We start from the raw sequence: 24177 nt of genomic DNA, 5'->3' as shown, positions 1-24177 counted from the left end.
ACGACTAATAAGGTCAATTTGCAAGATATAAAGTCATAATTACAAAAAAAAAGTTGTAATGAGACAATCGAGAAAAATCATAATGTCATTGCAATTTAAGGTTGAAGAATGAGATGTAGGTTTGCAGTTGTGAAATATAAAGTCGCTATTCGATTTCCCTCTAAGCAAGAGCTGATGTCATCAATATTTTTGGTCCGATTTTCAGGAGAAAGCAAATTTTAAAAATGTCTATGTACTAAAAGTTTATTTTAATATTCTTTATATGTTTATCATTTAGCTGTAAACTAGCATATCGATTGCCGGATATGAATATTCATGCATTTAAATAGATGTTTTGGCCAGAGTGAAACAACATTGAGGATCATCTTGACTGAGCTGGACTGTGTTGAGTTATAAATAGAGCGGTGGTGATGTCACGCCTGTACACAAACACCCCCTGAAAAGTCTCTTTAAGTTTCTATTTTGGTTCATATGGGCGTGAATTTGTCTTATTCCCATGACATTTCACCTTTGAAACTGCTCATTTAGCCATCTATCTTTGTATCACTCTATTTGTGCAAAGGCCAAATGATGAATACATGTGTAATTATGCAGTGAAGGGAAATGTCAGTCTAACACACTTCACCAGCTGCCACATGACAGGCCCTCGGCCAACCCTCAGTCTGTGAATACACACTGTGTGAGGGGGCGTTTGCAAATAATGCTCTGCATAGCTACTCTTTTACTCTTCGTAATATAATAATTTTCTTCTCCTTCTCTTTCAGAAAAGCCAGAGCTGGTACAATGTAAGTCACACTTCCTATTCAGTGTGTGTGTGTGTGTGTGTGTGTGTGTGTGCGTGCGTGCGTGCGTGTGTACGTGTGTGTGTGTGTGTGTGTGTGTGTGTGTGTGTGTGTGTGTGTGTGTGTGTGTGTGTGTGTGTGTGTGTGTGTGTGTGTGTGTGTGTGTGTGTGTGTGTGTGTGTGCGTGTGTGCGTGTGTGTGTGTGTGTGTGCGCGTGCGTAAAACCCGTACTATTGATTGTGTGTCCACCTTGCCATAAATGTTATTATACAGTGCGTTCTTTGTGTTACAGTAACATGACATTGCTTGGGCAATGGAACAGGATAATTTAATTAAATTTATTTTATTAATTATTTAATTATTGTTTTATAATAGGGGTTTTGTTTGGTATTTTTAAATAGAGAATTACTTTCAAATTGGCTTTGCGTGTCAGATGTGAAGATTGACATGATTGAACGAGAATTATTGTTGTTTTAATAATGATTTACAGATCTGTTGCTCTTTCCTCTGTCATTCAGTGGTTCAGCTGCAAATATAATCGGACATACGATCTTATCAATTTCCTCATATTTTACATCCATGTGCCAACGTGACTGATTACAACCATACGCCTCTTCAAGTTGTGGGTCAACATTGTTGTGCATCACATAGTGTGTCAGAAATTCATAGCAACACACCTTAGTATTTACATGTTACTATGAGGTACTTTTGCCTAAAGGAACAATTATAGCAAGTTCTGCGTGTACATACTATGCACTTATTAAAGCAATTACAATTTCTTTATACTTTTATTATCTTTACTTAATTATTTTCAATATGCATATCGTTCCCACGACTTATGAATACGTCATCACGTTTTACTAATTCGATCCCTTTTAAATTGTGTGCACGATATAATACTTTTTTTCTTGGTTAACTATATCATGGCCATGTTAGTTTAATTCATTCCCTTGTTTTAGCTAAAGCACAACAAGGGAACAAATGAATACAACGTGGCCATGATTTACTAAATTGAGGGAACAAATTATTATATGGTGTGTATGGTTTACTGAAAACAAGGGAGCGAATTAGGAAACCATAGTCACGATTTACTAAAACGAGAGGATGAATCCTTAATTCTTGGTCAGTGTATATATATAAAAAAAAATTATCCAGGGCTCTGTATTTCATAATACAAATATCAAGTTTTTTTTTTTTTTTTTTTTACCATTAGCCACAAGAGACTTGTATCATAATCAATCACTTTTCATTCCACAGTATCTTCCTTTTTTCTTCAATATTTTATCTTTGCTTTCTTTTTCTGTCTGTGGTTCTTTTCATCTGCTCCTCTCTTCTCTCTCTCTCTCTCTCTCTCTCTTTTGTCCACTTTTTCTCTTCAGCATGAGAGACAGCACATTCTCCGAGTAAGCATGATTTTACACTCCACTTCCTGTTTCCTGTCACAGCGAGCGTCAGTGTGAGGACTGAGTCTGTCAGGCTTCTGTGGCTCTGGCATGCGTGTGCTCCTCTAATGACCTAATCATAGCATCTTCCTTTATCAACTCTATTAAACCAAAGGCTAAAACACACAATGCACGGCGTTAATACCCTCTTGTGAAAAAGAAGTACACTTTACCATACTTTTAAAAAGTTTTATACAGTTAAAATTATAATTAAATACTTAACGTGTAACACATCAAAATAAGTGTACTTCATTAAAGCACGACAAATGATTATTAAATCATAATGATTTAAAATGTACTTTAAAGTACAACATTTCATTTGGCATTAATACAAAGCACACACTTAAGTGTGTTAAGAAGCAATCATGTAAGTGTACTCTCTTTAAGTGTATTTAAATTGACTTTTATTTCATTAATATTATATTATCTGCAAGCACAGTCTTTTAAAAATATACTTTTAAGATTTAAAGAACACTACAAGCGCAGATTCAGTACAACTAAGCGCACTTCTTTTTCAAAAGAGCCTGCATGGCGGCAGTGTTAGAGAGTCGCAATAACTAGACTGTGCATCTCTCTGATTGGCTCTGGTTCTCAGCGGCGTGATGTGATTGGTTGATAGCACTGCACATGCATGAATGTGAGCTGTTTGATGCACACTAAATGCATACTGGGCAGTTCGGCAGCAGGATCTCATGCGGTGACATTGACGTCATATTTATAGAGTGTTGTACATGTTTGATGCATTGTCTGTAGTGTATATGTGCGTCTGTGTGTTCATATGGGCAGTGATGATCTCCCATGGCCCTGAGAGCTCTGTGATTACATCTCAACCGTTGTCATGTGAGTTACGAGCCCCACTGACCAGCAAAGTGAATGTTGGCCACTGCATTGTTGTATTGCTGATTATGTTTGGTTTATAAGAGACAGCTGATTATTACAGCTCAATATCATACAGAAGCAAAGGTTGTATGAAGTAGTTTATTTTAAGGCAGCAGTTTCATGACATGATTTGTTCTCGCTACTTTCCATATAGAATTGGGAAGGTCATAAACAGGGAGTGTGTATCGAAAGAGGTTGTGTAACATTATCCCAGAGCAGACGAAGGCCTGTTCATTTTATGGCTGTGATCATCACACGTTTCTGCACTGCATCTAAATGATTCAAAGAGATTTCCTGCAGAGATCAACTCGATTCCTTCAGTATAGTTTGTATGTAACATGTTTGGACAGTTTGAATATAGGTTGAAAACATTTTACTATATACATTATACTGTGTAATGTATCGTTTTAACGTATAAGACTTCACCAACTTCCTTCAGTGGAGTTCTATCCTTAAAGGGATAGTTCACCCAAAAAACATCTATTATTTACACATGTTCATGTTGTTCCAAATCTGTATTACATTCTTTCTTCTGTGGAACATTAAAGAAGATATTCTGAGAATTGTCTTAAGTGTTTTTTTGGGGTTTTTTCTGTATTAAATGGAAGTCAATGGTCACCCACATTCTTTAAAATGTTCATTTTTGTGTGATCAATCAAACTTTAAGGTTTGAACTCCCGCAATGGAAGTCTTGGTTGGGGAAGTCTCACATGTATGCTAAAACAATCAATCGTACATTAGACAAATAGTTCTCATGATAAAGCGTTTTAGGGCCAGATTTACTAAACAGGGCAAATTAGCAAAGGGCAAAGAGAGCACAATCCCATAAAAGTGCCGATGGGAGTGGAAAGTTCTCCGCGTGATCTACTGACGAAACGCAAATGAAAGAATACAGACGCAGCCGCATCATTTCCATAATGACCAATGCAATCTACCAAGAGCAGCGCAATTACAATAGCAGAGCATTACCATCTGGTTTAAGACATGCTTTTTGGGGGCGTTAAATAAGGGCGCAAATACCAGTAAATTGACTAGCGCAAACATAATAAATCACCTTGCATGATTCATTTAAATACTCTCCTCCCAGACATTTTGCATTTCTCATACAAATGCTAATTATAAGGTCAGCCGCAAAAATAACCCTGTCCACAGCTTTTCAGCGCTAATTTTTCACTGCGCGTCTTTAGTAAATCCTGACAGTAGGCTTTTAACGCCAAAAGAGGGTTTGCGCTGGCCTAAGCTGTTTGTAAATCTGGCCCATAATTGTACGTTTTAAGGAACATTTTAAAAGTTCAATATTTCAAAGTTACTCCGGGTACATACAGTACTTCCACCGGAAACTCAAATAAATGCGTGTGAACTGAAGTTGTGTTTACATGAGGCGGTAACCATAGAAAAGAGTTATTATTATTATTAATTAGTTACTAACAAAACATCTGTGCTGGTATTATATATGGCTTTATAATAGACATAGATCACACATACTGTATGTAGCATTACTACTTTAGTGTGTTTTAAAGGGATAGTTCACCAAAAACATCATTTGCTCACTTTTTTTTCCTCCATACAATGAAAATCAATGGTCACCAAAATGTTTTTGTCACCAACACTCTTTAAAGTATCTTTCACAGAAGACAGAAAGTCTGGTGATACATGTGGGTGAGTAAATGATGACATAATTTTCATTTTTGGCTGATCTATCCCCTTTAAAGTTGACATTTGCACATAAAAGACCATTTGAGTTGCGAAAGACTAACAGACCCTGAAAGTTTGCACTGATGTGCCACTGACACGTAAGGAAACAAACTGATCCCCTGATGACATTATTGGAGTTGCCACACCCACTCTTGGTACCAGCCACCGGCGTCTCTCATTATTTACTCTTGCAGTTAATGTATAACCAACTTTACATGCTCATCGCCAGGAGTAAACACACTCACACACATCCAGCTCTACGTAAATCACATAGAGCTGCTGTATTTCTGAGGCTCTGGATTTCCACTGGAATGTTATTGGATATATCTGCTTCTCCATTGGGAGAAACTATCCATTCGCCTTTATGGTTATTAATGTATAACCGCTGAAGAGAGAATACTTTTGGGACGGAGATTAAAGTTGTCACTCACAGATCATTTGTCAGTCTTTGTAACTGGTTATCTTTAGATTTCTAAAGATAAGGCACAAGTGAGTATAGGTTGGGATTGAGAGATGGCGTTGTGAATTGTACATTAGAACACGTAAATGATTAAAAAAAGGACATGATAACCCAAGGAATTGGCACAGAGAGTTTCCAGATGGTCTTTATTTGTCGCCGTGGTCTTTTTTAAACCTGTAGAAGACCATTTGAACATCTGGGGAATGCAAAACACAAGTACAAACTCTGAGGACTAATGGACTAAACTCCAAGTAGAACCAATTTGCAATGGAGATATTAGCAGCCATTGCATACCGAGGTAACGATTAACGATCGCTTGCGGAAGTAACTTGATGTTCCGCCTGTATCAACCTTTTAGTCACAACGTTTACAGCTCGAAAAAGGATGAAGAATCAAGACGGACATGTTTACAGACGCTTTCCCAGCAGAAAACTGGAACAAACGGCAGCATAATGAAGCATCTGTCTGCCAAGGTTACTAAAGGCCACTTGCGTGTGAGTGTTTTTGCGAGCCACACTTGAATCATGTGGCGTTAGTCAGAAGAGCCGGACACTCACACACACCCTGATAGAGGACGTTACACCCTGATGAACATCTGCGATAGTGTGGACAAACCTTTGAAGGGGCGACTGAATCTGGGATACTTATTTACAGACCCATCCGAATCCAAAATATTATCAGGATCTTGTCTTTGATGAACTGATCGATCCGTTGGCTGTAGTTCGAGAGAGAAACGGAAACATGGATTCATCACTGGACTCTCAGGAGGACTGGGAGACACTGATGGAGCTGGAGGAGGCTTTGGCGGGATGGTTAGTTCAGGGTTCAGACTGGGAGCAGGACCAGCACTGGGGCCCGAGGGACGACCCGTACCAGGATGAGGAAATACCTGCCGTGAGTCTCCATAAAGATTCAACAAAAGACTAGTTTACGGGCCACTGTTGATAGTAATAGGGCAGTGTACAACATCAAAATTACATAATTAAAAACGATTGTGTATATTTAGCAGGGCTTGACATTTACGCTTGGGACAAGTGGATTTTTTTCTTTTTGAAGGGGCAAGTGAACGAGAATTTCCGACAAAACGAGCAGCCTGATTAAAACTTCAGACAAAAAAAAAACTAGGGAAGCATCGAAACGCGGGAATGATTCTAATTTGATTACATTCCATGTAAACGGCAACTGAGAAATCAAAACAAATGAGCATAACAGTATAAAAAACATACTGTGGTAAAGATTCAAAAATTAGAGTTTTTTAATTCATTTATAACACATGATATAATTATGCAACATAACACGACCAAGGGAGCTATTTTGCTGAATATTATAACGACTGCAAATGTTACATTGATTTTATAGTTCAATAAACAAGTAGTTAATAATAAGTCACTTATATTTTAGACACATTATTAACTTTTTTTTGTTTCACCAACGAAAAAAATTCCAAACAAATATTGCGAACTATTACGCGTTCTCAAAGCAACAGCGGTGTTTTGTTACTCAATGAAACTTTAAACTCATAACATTATTTTATGCAGTTTAAATTATTTAATTTGTGCCCTATAATATGTATTATTTTTTATTATAATTGCATTTATTGATCAAATGTAAGAATTTGACATGAAAGATGTTCATACAGTTTCATACATTTAATCATACATTTGATACATACATGATCATACATTTGATAAGGTTTTTTTAATTTTTTTAGCCTTTATAAACACCCTGGGGTAAAAAATCCACCACCAAAAAAATTTTTATTTTTTTTTATTTTTTTTTAGACAATTACATTTTTTACTCTGGCAAGTAAATGACGATTGATCGCGCCCTGTACAATATTGTACATACATAAATTACATTTTTATTTTTATAAGATATATTATAAGAACAAATATTTATTTAATATAAATGAATATAATAAAAAAACAAAAATACAATTAATAATCGATTACTCTTTAATGGTATAAAGTAGAAAAACCTTAAATTAAAATGTTAACACTTAAGTGTCAGTTCTCTCTATATGTTAATATCATACATTTAGGAATAAGTATACATATATATATATATATATATATGTATATATATATATATATATATATATATATATATATATATACTTGTTTACTTACTCAATATGGAGAAATTACAATTTAAAAACAATATATGAAATGTTAACAGTGTCAGTACTGTCTATATATTTAATGTTAATTTCATATTTTTGAAATAGAATTCAGCAAATAAACTAATATAATATAATATAATGCATCAATCCTTCCATTCATTCAAAACCACTTATTCTCTTATTCCACTTATTCCTATATAATATTAATATATAAATATAGTTGCCTTAATTTCTGTTCGGTTCTAAAGGTATTTTCGATATTTTAAAGGTATTTCTCATAAGATTATTGTTGTTGTTGTTTTTTCTCCCGTGGCAATAAAGTATCATATTCAATATTGCGTGTAAGGATCACCATTTTACTCTGTTGATTTCAAGACTCTTTAACAGTCTCTTTTTACAATCTAATGTGATTGTCTTGTCTTTTCTAAGAGCATTTGTCTAGTTTTGCTCCGCTGTTAATGATGCACAGTGTACTCTGGCTCATTAACAGGAGTGGAGATTGTGAATGTGAAGTCGTCGTTTACTCAGTGGGAATGAACTCAGTGTGGTTTCATCTCACGCTGCTGCATGGCAAAACTAAACCAGCATTTGACTGATGATCAGCTGTGTGAAAGAGCAGAACGGCTGTTTCTTACTGACAGTGTGTGTGTGTGTTCCTCATCTACTGCGTTATTTGTGTTGTAGGTCCTCAGTCCCACATATAAGCAGCGTAATGAAGACTTCAGGAAGCTCTTCAAGCAGTTGCCGGACACAGAGCGTCTTATTGTGGGTAAGAGTGTGATCATTAACAAATGAAAGACTTACTTATATGCAATCAAATTAGCATTTGGACATAGTGTTCATGATAAGAGATAGAGAGAAAGTAAATAACTGTGAACAACATTTAAAAAGTTTTGGTCACCTAATTGATTTTTGTATTATACACTGGAAAAAGCTGTCTCATTTATTTAAGTGCATGTGCATAATGATCTAATCGAAAATTAGTTTTTCGAAGTTTTGTTCAGTTTGTCTAAAAGCAAATAAAACTCCACATAGAAAAAAAATAATAGAAACAATTTTGTTTAAATAATTTTTTCTCTTGACTTCCAAGTGTTGATGTACCGAACACACACTGGCTGGCTTTATGATTGTTTTTGTTTTTTTAGTACATACAGAAAATAAAATGCATATTTTTAAAAGACATCAACATTAAGGTATTTTGAAGTGGTTTTATTTATAGTAAGTAAACTAAATTAAATATTGACAACTAAATGTTATTATTTTTATCTTAAGTGAAAATTCTACTTTAATATTAAAGCTAATAGTCTAGTTTGTGGTTAAATTAAGTTGTATGAAGCCGTGTGTGTGTGTGTGTGTGTGTGTGTGTGTGTGTGTGTGTGTGTGTGTGTGTGTGTGTGTGTGTGTGTGTGTGTGTGTGTGTGTGTGTGTGTGCGCGCGCGCGTGCGTCCGTCCGTGCGTGAGTCCGGGCGTGCATGAGTCCGTGCGTGCGTGCGTGCATGAGTCCGTGCGTGCGTCCGTGCGTGCGTGAGTCCGTGCCTGCGTGCGTGCATGCGTGTGTGAGTCCGTGCATGCGTTCGTGCGTCCTTGCCTGCATGAGTCCGTGCGTGCGTGCATGCGTGCGTGAGTCCGTGCGTGCGTGCGTGCATGCGTGTGTGAGTCCGTGCCTGCGTGCGTGCGTGCATGAGTCCGTGCGTGCGTTCGTGCGTCCGTGCCTGCATGAGTCCGTGCGTGCGTGCATGCGTTCGTGAGTCCGTGCGTGCGTGCGTGCATGCGTGTGTGAGTCCGTGCATGTGTGCCTCTATGAGTCCGTGCATGCGTGCGTGAGTCCGTTCGTGCGTGCCACATTGACAATCGTTGTTTAATACATACATTTAGCTTATGTTTAAAGAAGTATACGGTCTATATAATAAATAATATTTTTACTTTGTATTAATGTATTTGTCTTTGGGACAATACATATTTTTTATATATATAATATAATTTATCAAATATAATTTGAGATAAACTAATCAATTTGGCTGTAACATAAGAGTATTTTTTAAGTTGGTCCAAAGTATAATTTTTTTCAGTGTATGTAGATATTTAATATTAATATATTTTCATTAAAATCTTTTATTATAATTATTATATTTTAGATTAAATTTCCATTTGACTTTAAAGAGTGTCAATTTATAATTTATAATAAATGATATTTAACTATAAAACTATAATTAACTATTAAATGTATAATTGATTAGTTAATTTACAGTTTAAAGGTTCTTAATTTATTTGATTATTTTCTTCTTTTATTTGGATCTTGATGGATACAAAACTGGAATATAAGGGGAAAAAAATATTGAATTGAATGGTTTGAACTTTGACCTTGTCCTCTGATTGGCAGACTACTCCTGCGCTCTCCAGCGGGACATTCTCCTGCAGGGCCGCCTCTACCTCTCCGAAAACTGGATCTGTTTTTATAGCAACATCTTTCGCTGGGAGACACTGGTATGATATACTTTAAAGTTCCCCTATTATGCTTTTTTGGATATTTACCATTCCTGTAGTGTGTAATATAGGCCTAGCTGTTTGTGAATGAAAAAGGTCTGCAAAGTTGCACAGATCAAAGTAAATGATAAATGGAGTTATTGTCTCGAAAGATAAGCGATTCTGAACTGAGTCTGAGACTAGTCTTACTTCCTGCATTTCGGTTTGTAACAAGTTTGCATAATGCCAGCCTATAGTCTTCATCGGCTGCTCGTGAACAACGTCTACTTTGACCCTCAAACACTGTAGTTGTAGCTGAGACTGGAAGAGTTTAGTTTGTGTTGTCGACATGTTGAGAAGACACTCTTTTCTGCACAGCGAAAGCAAATCCACTTTGCATGCACTTCCAATTAATGAGGACTCGCACTCGAATTGATACTGTAAAGCCATTTTTACTGTTCGCATCACTGTGTATCGAGAGCTGTGGAAGATCCGGAGCTCAAATTCAGATATGGTGATGGGTAGGGCTGGGCAATATGGCCAAAAAAGCATATCTTGGTATTTTTTGGTTAAATGGCGATATACGATATACATCTCGGTACTTTCTACGTTTTTCTATTTGGATAAAGAAAATCTGTATTTATTAAAAAAAAAAATTATTTCACATCCTGCTCAATGATATCCAAACAATGTTGACATTGAAGGATATGCAAATATAGGGAATCTAATGTAGGCTATGTAATATACAGGTATTATGTGCAAAAAGGTGGTTAAAATCACATTACATTCTAACATTGTAACATTACAATCTAAAAACAAAAATAATGCTTTTGTTTTTAAAATGACCAGGCTAAACTAAAAATGAAAATGAAAACAAAAACAAAAGCACAAACTAATTATATTAGCCTGCATTTGATTACCCCATTAAAATGGTCACTTTCATAAAAATATACTTGCAGGTTTAAAATTCCACATATGGAACATTTATTATCTCCAACAACAAATATTTTAGCAATATGTATATTTTAGTCAGAATTGTTGCGCTACTATTCTATTGTTCTCGTCTATTTGGCGGCGCTCATTAACGGAAGCTTGAATTTTAGCGGAGATTCACTTGCAGAAGCTCGTCCTCTCCTGACAGTGAAATGGACATATTTGTTTGACTTTCTAACATTTACAGATGGAGAATATACCTGTGAAATGTAAGTTAAGCACTGAGGAAAGCACCACGTCTCAAACGCTTTAAACAGTGCAAGTATTTATCTGTCAGTCAGCAACAGTATCTGACAGGGCAAGCTGCTTTAAACTTGTCAACTATATCTTACCAGTTATTTTGAAGCCCTTAATTTAAGCTTGTGTCATGTTTAGGAGAAATTGTGCTATGTACTTTCACTGCAGCATCTCACACTGCGTCCTCGGCTATTTCTCAGATGTGCTCGTATCAAAACTACTGTATCGATGTAAGCGTTATTGCCTCATTCCATATCGTTTAAAAAAAAAATCTATATATTGTACAAACTCGATATACCGCCCAGCCTTAGTAATAGGCGTTTGGTTTCTGTCCAATCACAACACACTGGGCCATTTGACCAATCAGAGCAGAGAAGGCTCTCATAAAGGAGGGGTTTAAAGAGACTGAATCCTTTATCGAACCATTTCAGACACTGTGAGAAAAGAGCTAATGCTGCAATGTATATTATGAGAAAATTCAAGAGTTTTTTTAACTTGGATGCGTGAAAACCTATTGTAGGAGACCTCTAAAACAAAATTAAGGACCATTAATATAGCACAATACGGCCACTTTTACTAAAACTTTTGGAGCTACAGTCTGAGAGATGGGAGAAGAGTTATGTTGTGTGTTGTGTGTTGTTGCGTGTGTGAACAGCTTACAGTACGGCTGAAAGACATCTGCTCCATGACGAAAGAGAAAACAGCGCGCCTGATTCCCAATGCCATCCAGGTGTGCACGGACACTGAGAAGGTGAGAGACACACAACAACACTCGGATACGACTGCACACATTAACACATTCAGTTAAGTTGTTCTCGATCTTCCCTTCAGCACTTTTTCACATCGTTTGGTGCGAGAGACAGGACTTACATGATGATGTTCAGACTTTGGCAGAACGCACTGCTGGACAAGGTGAGAATATATAAACACGGTAATGTTAATACTGAAACTGAAATAAAAAAATTTCAATGTTTAAGACATGGCAACACAGTACTGACTTCTCTCAATTCAGGGGTTTAGTGAAATTATATAATGAGAAGTGGAAAGTCTCAGAAATATCTGTGCCAGAATAAGAAGAAAGCGGGGGCTGATAATTTTGTCTCATTTCAAATCTAGCGTTTCTTTCTAAAATACTGGAAAGGATTGTTGCAGCCCAGGTCCGGGATCATCTTTCTGATAATAGTTTGTTCGAGCAATTTCAATCCAGTTTCTGTCCTTATCATAGTGTTGAGAGTGCATTAGTTAAGATCTCTAACGACTTACTGTTAGCTGCTGACTTGGGACTTTTATCCATGCTTATTCTGCTCGATTTGAGTGCAGCATTTGATACTATCTCGCACAGCATTCTGTTAGACAGACAGTCTGTTGGAATCATTGGTAACTCATTGGTACCCACTTTACGGGTCGTTCTCAATTTGTACAGCTGAAGCAGTTTAGATCAGAGCCTCCGGACGTCAATATGGGTGTTCTGCAGGGCTCAGTGTTGGGTCCTCTCTTATTTATTATTTATCTTTTACCCCTTGGTGATATTTTTAGGAAATTTGGTATTCAATTCCATTGCAACTTTACCTATCCTCCAAACCTACTGTACCTCTACTTTTCCTCCATCTGTCCTCTTTGAATGTTTAGGAGAGTGGTTTACATCAAGTGATCTTAAACTTAATAGCTGTAAAACAGAAATTCTTCTTGTCGGCTCAAAACCCAATCTGGCACTCAATAATCTTGCCCCTTAATATTTATCTGACCTTCTTCATAATCATATTTACGCTCCTACTCGTACTTTAAGATCATCTCCTGCACTCACTCTTGTTCTCCATCGAACTCGAGCCTTTAGTCATGCAGCTCCTTATTTTTGGATCTTGCTGCCACAGGATGTGATAAACATTGAAAGTCTTCATGTTTTTAAATCTCACATCTTTTTAGGCAGGCATTTAAATGATTACTTTTATGTTTTTATCCAGTCTATCCAGACTGTAATGTTGATTATCTGTTTAATGTTTATCGTTTTATTGTGTTTGTAAGGTGTCCTTGAGTGTCATGTAAGGCACTTATAAATAAAATGTATAGCAATACTAATAATGTTAATCCACTTAACACCGCTCAAAATGTGTTTTTACTTGCAAATCCTTTAATTATAACCAACAACAGGTAAATGTAATGTAAATAAGAGATTAATTGTGCAGCGTAGCCAGCTTTTTATATTATTATAATGGGATATTTTGCAAGAGAGCACAGAGAGTGAAGCTTTGCAGAGTGCAGTCTGTGAGTTTGCGCTGAACTGAATTGTTTGACAGCTTCAGTAATTATTAGAAGAGCGCACTTTGCTTTTTCATGCTGCCAAGTACACACTGCAAAATTTGTGGATTGACAACATACGATTCGTTATATCTGAGCTCATACTGACGGCTGTCTCTGTGTTCAGCCTCTCTGCCCTAAAGAGCTCTGGCACTTTGTACATCAGTGCTACGGCAATGAGCTGGGACTCACTAGCGACGATGAAGACTATGTGCCGCCTGATGATGATTTCAACACAATGGGGTGAGTTAAACGTGCTTGCTTTGTAGGGCTTCATGTCAACTAACGTTTAGTCGACTATTAGGACAACTATTGCTCAAAAACCCCACCTATTCAAATTTGGTGTTTAACAGACATGGATGTTGGACAAATAAAGCACATAGGTAGCCACATTCCTTCTTTGTGTGCTTCTTTATGCATGTTCAGATACTGTGAGGAGATCCCAGCCGAGGAGAACGAGGTCAGTAATGATAACTCATCCAAGAGCAGCAGTGAGAACAAACAAGACAACAGTTCACCTCAGACACACACGAGATCCATCACCCAATCCACCATCACCTCCACCACTCCTCCCAGCAGCACTGATACACCACTGTCTGTGAGTATACCAGCTCCAGCTCACCGCACAGATGCCGTTTTTAAGAAACTACATTTAAAAGCGTGCCCTCTGCTGGTTTCAGTTTGACATTGCAGCTGAGGAGTACACAGACTGCCTTGCTGATGGAGATCTGCTGACACTCCCTCTGCTGGTGGAGGAGAGGAACAGCGAACCGCCGAGTCCTCTGGGCCCCGCGCCTTCACCTTCACTCGACTTCAACGACAACGAGGATCTACCCACTGATCTCAGTGATTCCTCAGAGACGCATGATGAAGGTTTGAAAAAATGCTTTCTTCTATGCTTTCAGCGTTTCTTACATTCCTCCCTGTTCTAGCTTGTACGATGTTTGAAACTATATTGCTAGCACTTCTTGAGTTACTGCCTCCTTAAGATGAATCGCTTGTTCTGTTCCTCTTTTGTAAGTCACTTTGAGTCAAAGCGTGAATAAATAAGTATATATAAATAAGTGAATAAATTCAAATATAAGGTTTGTCATCTCACAGACTCACAGTTATTGCGGTACATACAGTCAATAGCTGAAATCAGAAAAACCAGGGCCTGCAATTATTTGATTAAAAACAGATTGTTTCTAATCAATTAATCTGTTAATAGTATTTTGTTGGCTCTCTCTGGTTTTTGCTTGACATAAACTTTGTATGACAGTCATAAATAGTGCACAATTTGGCATGTTTCATAAAAGATTTGACTTAAATCTTCTTTAAATATTCTTAAATATATACATGCATGTGTGTGTATATATATATATATATATATATATATATATATATATATATATATACAAAACAAGGATACACAGTGCACACACATATATTATGTAAACACAAACTTTTATTTTGGATGCGATTAATCACGATTAATCTTTTCACGGCCCGAATATATATATATATATATATATATATATATATATACACACATACACTTAAGCTATTTTTCAAACAATGGACAAATGGATATGCTATATATATTCTATTGTATGCAACAAAAAAATAATAATTAAACATTACAATCTGAAGTCCACTCTTTCACTTTTTCAAATCAAATTTCAAAATGTTTCCACAGTTTAGAAGCTACACAAAAATGTTGTAATTTTTTATTCATTTTATCAATTCATTTTTGCACCTTAATACATGTAGATACATATTCAGAAGTCATAAATACATATTCTGTCTTACTCTGGAAATGTCATTTGAATTGCTAACAGACTGAGACTCTACACATAATTTGATGGCAGTACTTGAGTAGTGCAGTACAGTTGATCTTTAAGTGTTTGTTGAATGTGTGTTCAGGAGATGAGGTTCAAGCGTTCCACGAGGATCTGAATGGCCGTCACTACATTAATGAGGTGTATAAATTCAGTGTTGATAAGCTGTACGGCATCCTCTTCACGGAGTCCCAGTTCATGACAGACTTTATGGACCAGAGGAGATTCACAGGTCAGAACCCTACATAAACATCTCATCTCACTGAACTGAGAGATGATCCAAAATAAACTCTGATAGAGGGATCAAGACCATGAGGAGGTTTATTCATCAATAAAGTCCAAATAATTCAATATTTGAGTTTGAGATTCAATTATTTTAATAAATGTATTATTTATTTCCTGTTTCAATACTTAACTAGACGTCTAGAATAATTCTGATCAGTGTTATATTAGTATCATCGAGACACTATTGTAGTTTTTATCAGTGGTGAGGCCAGTGAGTGGACCTCAATGCCTACTCTCAAATTACATCATTTTACAATATGCCTACATGGGATCAAAATAATTTGACAATTAAGATTAGTTTGAAAACAACAAAATCCATTTATGAATAAAAATAACCAATGAAAACAGTATAAGAACAACAAACGAAGGTTTGGAACCTCTCACTGCTTGCTTCTGGTGGCTTTTAGAGGGAAAAATTGTTCCATAATAATAGCATACTGGTGTTTCAGAAAGCGATCCAGAAGGACCTTCTATCTCTTCTCTAGTGCAGCTCCACCAGGCATCACCAGGGATTATTTAAATGAGTGACATTGTGATACAAAAGCTGGAAGAAGTGCACTGTTGTCAAAAACAAGCCGTTTGTTGTACAGTAGTTCTTGAAAAGTGTTTTCTGTTAAAGAGAATATCTCCTTTTGGAGTGAACTTTGAGATATTTTTATGCTCAAAAAGCAACCTTACTCACTAACTAAAGTTGAAAAAGTGAAAAAGCATAATAGTGAAATATTTATTTATTTATTTATTTTTATGTTTTAGGTAACTAAAATAACCCTGCTTGAAATGCTTGTATTGGTTCTATGTTCAATTTCCCCACATCCATTCGTAGATGTGGTGTATCACCCTTGGAAGAAGGAGGATGCGGGAAATCAGACGAGAGATATCATGTACACAATCTCCCTGACCAACCCACTGGCTCCTAAAACAGCCACAGTTACTGAGACTCAGGTGAGACGTTCATCTGGACTGCACTTCTCCTCACTTCTGTTCTGTGCATTATTTGTTGTAGCAATTTGTGTGTTTGAAATGCAACTTCTCTCTGAATTAGACCCTGTATAAGGCCAGCCAGGAGAGTGAGTGCTACATCATTGATGCGGAAGTCATCACTCATGACGTGCCGTACCATGACTACTTTTACACCATAAACCGCTACATGCTAACACGTGTGGCCAAGAACAAGTGTCGGCTGAGGTACGGATGAACAGGATGCTGGTTTTATGGCCAAAGTCAAACAGAGAGGCAGTAGTTAATTATATATAATTACCGTTAATTAGTTAAATATACAAAAATAATTACCGTCGCTATTACCTTCGGGTCGGAGATTTAGGATTTTTTTTAGAAAAGAAAAAAAAGAAGGATCCTTCTTGCCACTGGCAGTAAAATGCTTAAATTAAATTTTGGTCACACTTTATATTAAGTGGCTTTAAGTACTATGTACTTACATTGAAATTAATAATCTGATACAATTGACTTATTGTGTACACACATGTTTTTACATTGTACTTATATTTTGAAAATACCTGCATGTAATTACAGCTGTAATTAATTTATGTAATTACATTTGTAATTACACAGTTGACCCTTCCCTTACACCTTAACCCAGCCTTAAACCAACTCACCTAATAGTACCATAATATATAGTATCATAATACCACCACACCTGACCCTAACCTTACCCGTATCACATCTCAATAGCAGCACAAGTGTTTTACAATACAACCTGAACACTATAAGTACATTGTACTTGTTTATCGATGTAAGTACATAATACTTAAAGCCACTTAATATAAAGTGGGACCGAAATTTAGATTTTACGATTTTAATATGTTGTGATTTTCATATTTACGTACATTGTTTATTTTCTGTATGAATGCATGTTGAAACTTACTGAAACAAAATTTTCTCCATGGGGATTATAAAATTCACTGCTACAGGTGTGTGTTGACAATAATGTGATTGATGTGTGTTCAGGGTTTCTACAGAACTGAGGTACAGGAAACAGCCATGGGGGCTGGTGAAGGGCTTCATTGAGAAGAACTTTTGGAGTGGGCTAGATGAGAACTTTAAAAGCCTTGGTAAGACTCGATTTCAACCATTATGATCCACCTACAACCATAATGAGCTCCACTTACAACTATATTGAGCCCTAACCACAACCTTCTTGAGCTCCACCTACAACACACAACAATATCAAGTCCCATACACAACAATATTTAGCTCAACCCATTACAAACTTGAGCTTTCTACAACATTTCTTATTATTACCGATGTTAAAACAGCTGTGCTGCTTAATATATTTGTGGAAACAGTTATATATTTTTGTCCAGGATTCTTTGATTAATTGAATGTTTAAAAGAATAGAATTTATTTGAAATAAAAATCTTTCCTGTCATTATAAATATAGTCTCGTTTGATCATTTTAACGTTTCCTTGCTTAATAAAAGTATTAATTTATTTTAAAAGAATAAACAATATCAAGCCCCAATGCACAACATTGAGCTCCACCCACAATATAGAGTCCCAATCTCAACAAAATCGAGCTCCAGCTATAACAAAATTAAACATTGCCCACAACATCAAGTCCAATCCACTACCATATCAAGTCACAAGCACAATTTTAAGCTCCACCCAGAACAACACTGAGCCCCTCCCACAGCAACATTTAGCTCCACCCACAGCAATAATGAGCGCCACCCACAACTAAATTAAGCTCCACCCATAACCAAATTTAACTTCGCCCGCAACAATATCAAGTCCCACTTTTTAGTGGTGGTTTGTCACGACTAAAAATAAATAATTAATACTAAAATAAATCGGTACCAGTAAATAAGTGCTGTTGATTTGTCAGAGCTGGAGTTAGCAAAGATGGAGGACGCTGTAATGGAAAGCCACAGACTGTCTCCTAAAGCAGTGAAGAACTCCACTCTGAGGCGGAGGAAAAGGGGTCTCGCTCACCTCCGCACAGCCCATCTAGATGAGACTCTCAGCCCTGTTACCACACCAACAGATGAGGAGGTCATCCACCGCATCAAACACGTGGCAGGTGAGCTCATGCACATCCAAATATTCACAAACACCACGTATTTTAGGTTTAAATTGATATGACATTTGCATGTGCTCCGCCCACAGGTTCCACTCAGACAAGACACGTTCCTGAGCACACGCCGGGGGCCGGGATTTTCAGCAACCTCTCCAAACCATTACTCATCATCAGCTTTGTGTAAGTAGTACTAATTTTGCTTATACTAGTACTGACATGAGTTTATTCATTTTTATGTTTGTTTTTACAAATCTGACTTGGTGAAACTTTTTTCTTTTATTTTATTTTTCTGGTTTTGCATCTTGTGGTTGGCCTTAGGATCTGTATAAGGTAAATCCCCTTACTGATGTCAAATATTTATCCATTCTATTCAAAAAATCACAAACTGTCATTCTAGTCCATTTTCTTGGTTCCCCTCTGTCAGTTTTATGCTGCGCTCAACTCAACGCAACAAGTCAGAATTTAGAATTTAGAACATAGAAAGCAATGGACAATTTAACAACATTACCATTCAATAGTAGGAATATCTCACGTTTAACTTTGAATTGAATGCAACAAAAATGTATGGCCGTATGTGGCACATTTTATAGACTTCCTCGACTAAGATGCGATCACACTCACTGTACCATCACAAGACCAGCGCTTGTCTTCGTTTTTTTTCACTGAATGTGTGCATGGTCTTCTTGAAGGTGTGCTCAGTTGTTTGTTTGTCTCTCTGCAGTCTGGTGCTACTGGTGTTTCTGAATGTGATGCTGTTCTATAAACTCTGGATGCTGGAGTATTCTGCACAGAGCCTCACCAGCTGGCAGGGCTTACGCCTACATGAGAGGTACAACACACACACACACACACACACTGCCTCACTCTGATGGAGCTTTGCAGGAGCAAAGTCATTATTTTTCAATTAGCAATTTTCTACACTACAGTTCAAAAGTTTAGAGTCCTTAATTATTTTTAAGGTTTTTTAAAGTGTCTTGTGATTACGAAAGTATTTGATAAAAATACAGTAATGCAGTCAAATATTAATACAATTTAAACGAACTGTTTTCTATTGTTGTGTGTCAAGTTCAAGTGTTAGGCCTACTCTGTTAGCGTAAGTCGACTTGCGTACGGCCGTCTGCCGGAAGCTAGTTATTTTAGTCGATAAAGTTTTAAATATGGATATTTTTCTCACACGAAAGCAATCGCTTCACTTCAAAATACTTTTTTTAATATAACTTCGTTCTCTTCCATTGGCGAGAAGTGAAGCTGCCATTGTCCCGATATGGCGCTGACATCTTGGGACTTGAGTCAGCGCAGTTGCGATTTCGGGACCAGACATTCGCAGTAGTGAGCAGGAAGTAAAGCCGCGAAATCAACGTCCCGCTCTGGTCCCGCCCTCACTCTCGCTGAATCAAGCGTAAACACGCGCCTCTGCTGCAGAACAAACCATTATGTCGGTGTGAAATAATTAATTATAGAAAATTAGATATTAAATTTAAAGCTCCAATCTCCTCAGTCCTCCAAAGATCCCGAAAAAAAGTCCGTTGTTGCTTCAGTGACTACTTTGCTCAGAGAACCTGTCAATCACAGCTGTCAATCATGTACGCCACAGCACCGTTTTTATAGCATCAAATAACTAACTAAAAACAAACTTATTTTAAAAACAAACACTTGAAATTACGCTTTGGCTTCTCTTTTCAGGGCTTGTGCGGCACGCTTGCTACAGACCCCTGAAGATCACTGAGTTGTGGTGTTTTTGTGACCATGTGTGTGTGTCTTGTGTTTTAGCAGTAAACTGCCGCAGACACAGATGGAATGGGCACAGCTCCTGGAGTCCCAGCAGAGGTACCATGATGCTGAGCTGCAGAAATGGAGAGAGATCATCAAATCTTCAGTACTGTTATTGGATCAGGTAATAAGTCTGCATACACGCTAAAGTGATTATATTGAACGTGATTATTATAATAGCATGCATATGTGTCTCCACACAGATGAAGGATTCTTTACTGAACCTACAGAAAGGTGTGGGACTGCGAGATTACAACTCGGACTCGGACGAGAAGAGGAGTCGATATTACTGACATTCACCCTCCAGGCCACCAGGGAGCGCTGTGCAATGTAGAGCCACGTATAAGAACGAAAGGCAAAAAACCAAGGGCCCATCTGTGCGTGTTTGACTATGCATACCAAACAAAAGAGACACTTGATAGAGACCAGAAGAAGAAGAGATGGACCAGATGCTGCCATCGGGCGATCCAAGTGGATCCAAGTCAAGCCACAGGAAGTGGGGCCGTATCTGTCCCGTGGAATTGTGGGACGGTTACGGTCCGAGTGGGCCCATCACTGTTCCAGCTTTCTTTCAGGTTCTCTTTCTGAGGATGTTACTGTACACTTCTGTCAGAGGAACGGAACGGACATGAGGAAGGGTGTCCGGAAAATGAAGAGCATGCTTTTTATTTTTAGCCCTCCTTTCTTTTGAAGTGTTTTTTATTGGTTCATTGGTACAAAGAATGAGGGAAATGATCTTTTTAGCTTGATTTTGACCAGTAACGCCACAGCTGCCCTGTCCCTTTCCCATTTGTGAGAGCTGTGATGAACGAGATCAATGAGCATTATGAAATCTAGCTCACTCGTACTATAATATCAGGGCTGGTTTCCTTGATGATCTGTGCCGGAAGGTTTCATTCACTGCTTAGCTTCTGCAAAAAGGGCCATTTTCGCTAAAAACGGAGACCTTCCATTTCTGTGAAGCGTTAACCATTATCCTAATGTGTATTTGCACCAGAGAAAGACTGTGAAAAGGGACACCGCAGACGGGAAGATGGATAAAACGTTAGTTTTTGATTACTAAACTGTGATATCTCCTGATTTATTTGAAGATGTAGGAAAAATATATGAATATGTTTGGAAAATATACTTTATTCAAGATTTAATATATATTTCAATATATGTAGAGGTCATTGCAGATATTTATTGTTCATTTGTGTACATAGGAGACTCATCAAAGCTCTAGACGGAAAGCGTTTATGATTATTAAACTGCGTTTTCTTCAGCAACACGCACAAGCACGTTTGAGACGTGTATCGCAATTCGATCGGTGTCTATTTTGGGGAATGTAAGTGTGTTTGTGTGATGTTTGAAATCATTCCACTTAGCACGTCTTGTGTCTTCCTCCCGGCACATGAAGCCAAACTGCCTTGTTCTTGCCCAGCAGCTCAATCCACTGGGCGTCTGTTTACACATCCGCCTGGCTTCAGAAAGCCCCAAAACGACCATATATCGGCTCGCGCGCTTTCCCTGCTGTGTGCGTTCCTGTTTTTAATCTGGTCTGAGGTGAGAGTCTGGACCAGGCAGCTCTGCAGAAAACGACACGACTCACCGTTCATGCGGTTTTAGCCCCCCGTCATTTTAAATCAGTCAAGTAAAAGAAAAGTTATGGGAGGTAGTTATGATATTTTTATAGAGCACAAGTGCTCTAGCCTAAACCAAATATAGTATATATAGATGGTAGAATGTATTTATATACAATATGAAATGCAACAATTCCCTTCTTATGCAGACAAAATTTTAAATTCTCATGTGAGGCGACATGAAGAGATGTGGCACTTTACGTCAAGACGTTGTGGGACAGAAAGCCTGATATACCGTAAATATATGTTTGCTGGCACATTGCTGGTGGGACGTGATAATATTTCAGCTACAAACCACATGGTATTGTATTGATGAATGAATGTAAGATCTGGTTTTGTTTTCCCAGAAAAGCATTCGCAGTAATGTCATTTGAATCGTGCACTCCACTGTCCAGAGCATTGGAATCGGATTGAGTTTTTGCTGTGGATCTTTCAAATCTATCTTTAGTGTTGCTCTGTGCAGTGTTTGCAGCCGGCGTCTTATTCCAGAGCGTACGTTTGTTGCAGTTGAGATCATTACAGTTTGGACAGTTTCTCCTTCTGGTTTATTACCTGTTAAAATCTTCTCTCAGTTATAAATCTTAAGAGCTTTTATTTTGGCATTAGAATGCATCTGTATAGGTTGTTGGGTGTGTTTTCTGATTTCTCTTTTTTTACTATGCGTGTTTAGAGAAAAGATGAATCGTTTGTTTGCTCATGGTTTGGTATTTTGGAACTGAGTGAAAATCAAATGACTGTCAGAATCATGTATGTGTGTAAGTGTGTGTGAATGCCTAATATGTGAAATCAAAGTTGTTTTTTTCTTTGTGGACCACCAGTTCAGTTCTGTTAAAAGCTCCAAGAGTAAACATTACTGACTCCATCAGAGCAAAAAAATGATGATTAACGTTCAGCCTCATTGTTTTGCTCGTATGCAGTGACTTCTCATGATGTATCTGACCAAAGATTTGAGTTTGCATTTTGCAACTGAAAAATGTGTTGTCACTATTAGAGACTGAAATTATATTGAGCATTTGTGATGGAAGTGTTAGGGCTAAAGAAAGATTGTTCTAAATTATATTTTGAATTTTCATATCATACTCGGTGCATTAGAGTCTAGACCCGTTCCACTGATGTCATTTCCACTGTACCATTGCTGTAGTTCCTTGAATGACGTGACAACTGTGTCCAAGCAACAAACTGTCTCACAAATCAACTGTTTTATTTTCTTGAAAGTGTTCTGATTGATTTCTGTAGATGTCCGTCTATGGCATCCCATAACTTAACTGCTGTAGCAATGGCTTGCTGTATTTTTCTTTTCTTTTCTTTTTAGAACTATTTTTATCTCTAGACCAGGCTGGTTTGTACACGTTTCCATGTACACTGTATGTATATGACAATATATGCAGTGTTCACTGATATAGGAAGCAGAACTGTGCTGTGCACAGTTTTCCATTCTTCCAACAACTTTTGTCTAATAGAAGCTCTGATTCAGTGGCTCTCTGATCTACGTGAAGTAGACAGAGTGCAAATAATAATAATAAAACAACACTGGGAAAATACCTTACGAGTTTTATTCTGAATGCCCCTTTTCCCCTTGAGGTTTCTAGAATGCTTCACTTTAGATTCCCCACAGAAATTGTACTACTAAATTGTACTTGTTTTCTCAAATGCACAGTGTTACAAGTATGCTGATATCACACACAGACAAAATTGCATCATGCTTTTGGAAGTGTGCCTGAAGCTGAGTCAAAGCTTTTAACACCTCATTAAAATGGAATCTTACTATTTTCCACACAATAAAGAATGTACATTATCATGTCTAGCCACGCGATGGAGACATAACTCAATCCTTTCAATACGTAATAGCCAGGCGCGTTTCGATCAAATATATCATATATATATATATATATATATATATATATATATATATATATATATATATATATATATATATATATATATACACACACAAAAATAAATAAACATTCATTCGAAGTCAGTGCCAATATCTAAAAATATCCAGGTCGTAATGAATGAAGGCTTGCTCCAGGTCCCTGCAAATGACAATTTCCCATGTAAGTATTCATTAATTATCCGTATTACGTCATCCACGCATGAATTTTCCTGTGGTCTGACCTTTTGGTCGGTCACACGGACCAGACAAATTAATATTCTCGGCTTCCATTCATTCATTCATTCATTCATCCCGTCTATGCTTGAGCTCACGAAGACCGCCATGGTGTGCTGCATGCATATGAATCTGCCGGGGATTGACCAATAAGAGTGTGGGAGATCC

At 37.3% G+C, this 24177-nt stretch overlaps 1 protein-coding gene across 5 annotated transcripts; it reads left to right on the top strand.

The window, feature by feature from the left end:
• Positions 1–697: 697 nt before the first annotated feature.
• Positions 698–23440, top strand: gramd1bb (GRAM domain containing 1Bb). Of its 5 annotated transcripts, none has more exons than XM_077248506.1 (18): positions 5856–6152; positions 8065–8149; positions 9761–9864; positions 11729–11824; positions 11905–11985; positions 13496–13611; positions 13795–13966; positions 14049–14241; positions 15274–15420; positions 16297–16415; positions 16516–16658; positions 17439–17542; positions 18316–18510; positions 18597–18687; positions 18826–18837; positions 19229–19336; positions 20281–20401; positions 20481–23440. In XM_077248506.1, the coding sequence occupies exons 1-18, from the start codon at positions 6000–6002 to the stop codon at positions 20568–20570; spliced, it is 2130 nt and encodes a 709-aa protein (XP_077104621.1). In that variant the 5' UTR covers positions 5856–5999; the 3' UTR covers positions 20571–23440. The 5 variants fall into 5 exon arrangements, with proteins under 5 accessions (XP_077104624.1, XP_077104621.1, XP_077104620.1 ...); XM_077248505.1 differs by having other exon boundaries at positions 20278–20401; XM_077248509.1 differs by lacking the exons at positions 5856–6152; positions 18826–18837 and adding an exon at positions 698–785 and having other exon boundaries at positions 20278–20401.
• The last annotated feature ends 737 nt before the right edge of the window (positions 23441–24177 follow it).

This window comes from Siphateles boraxobius, unplaced genomic scaffold (assembly GCF_051911475.1).
Source record: "Siphateles boraxobius isolate OS27281-9 unplaced genomic scaffold, OSU_SipBor_1 30, whole genome shotgun sequence".
Lineage (NCBI taxonomy): Eukaryota > Metazoa > Chordata > Actinopteri > Cypriniformes > Leuciscidae > Siphateles > Siphateles boraxobius.
The sequence above is the reverse complement of the archived record's forward strand: the minus strand, read 5'-3'. Positions and strand labels throughout refer to the sequence as shown.

What these genes read in the sequence shown, in the direction of transcription:
- gramd1bb (XM_077248505.1), top strand. Translation starts at nt 6,000, where the DNA reads ATGGATTCATCACTGGACTCTCAGGAGGACTGGGAGACACTGATGGAG. An exon ending in TGAGAACTTTAAAAGCCTTG is followed by an intron (nt 17,543 to 18,315) that starts GTAAGACTCGAT and finishes TTGATTTGTCAG; the next exon opens with AGCTGGAGTTAGCAAAGATG. An exon ending in GGCTTACGCCTACATGAGAG is followed by an intron (nt 19,337 to 20,277) that starts GTACAACACACA and finishes CTTGTGTTTTAG; the next exon opens with CAGTAAACTGCCGCAGACAC.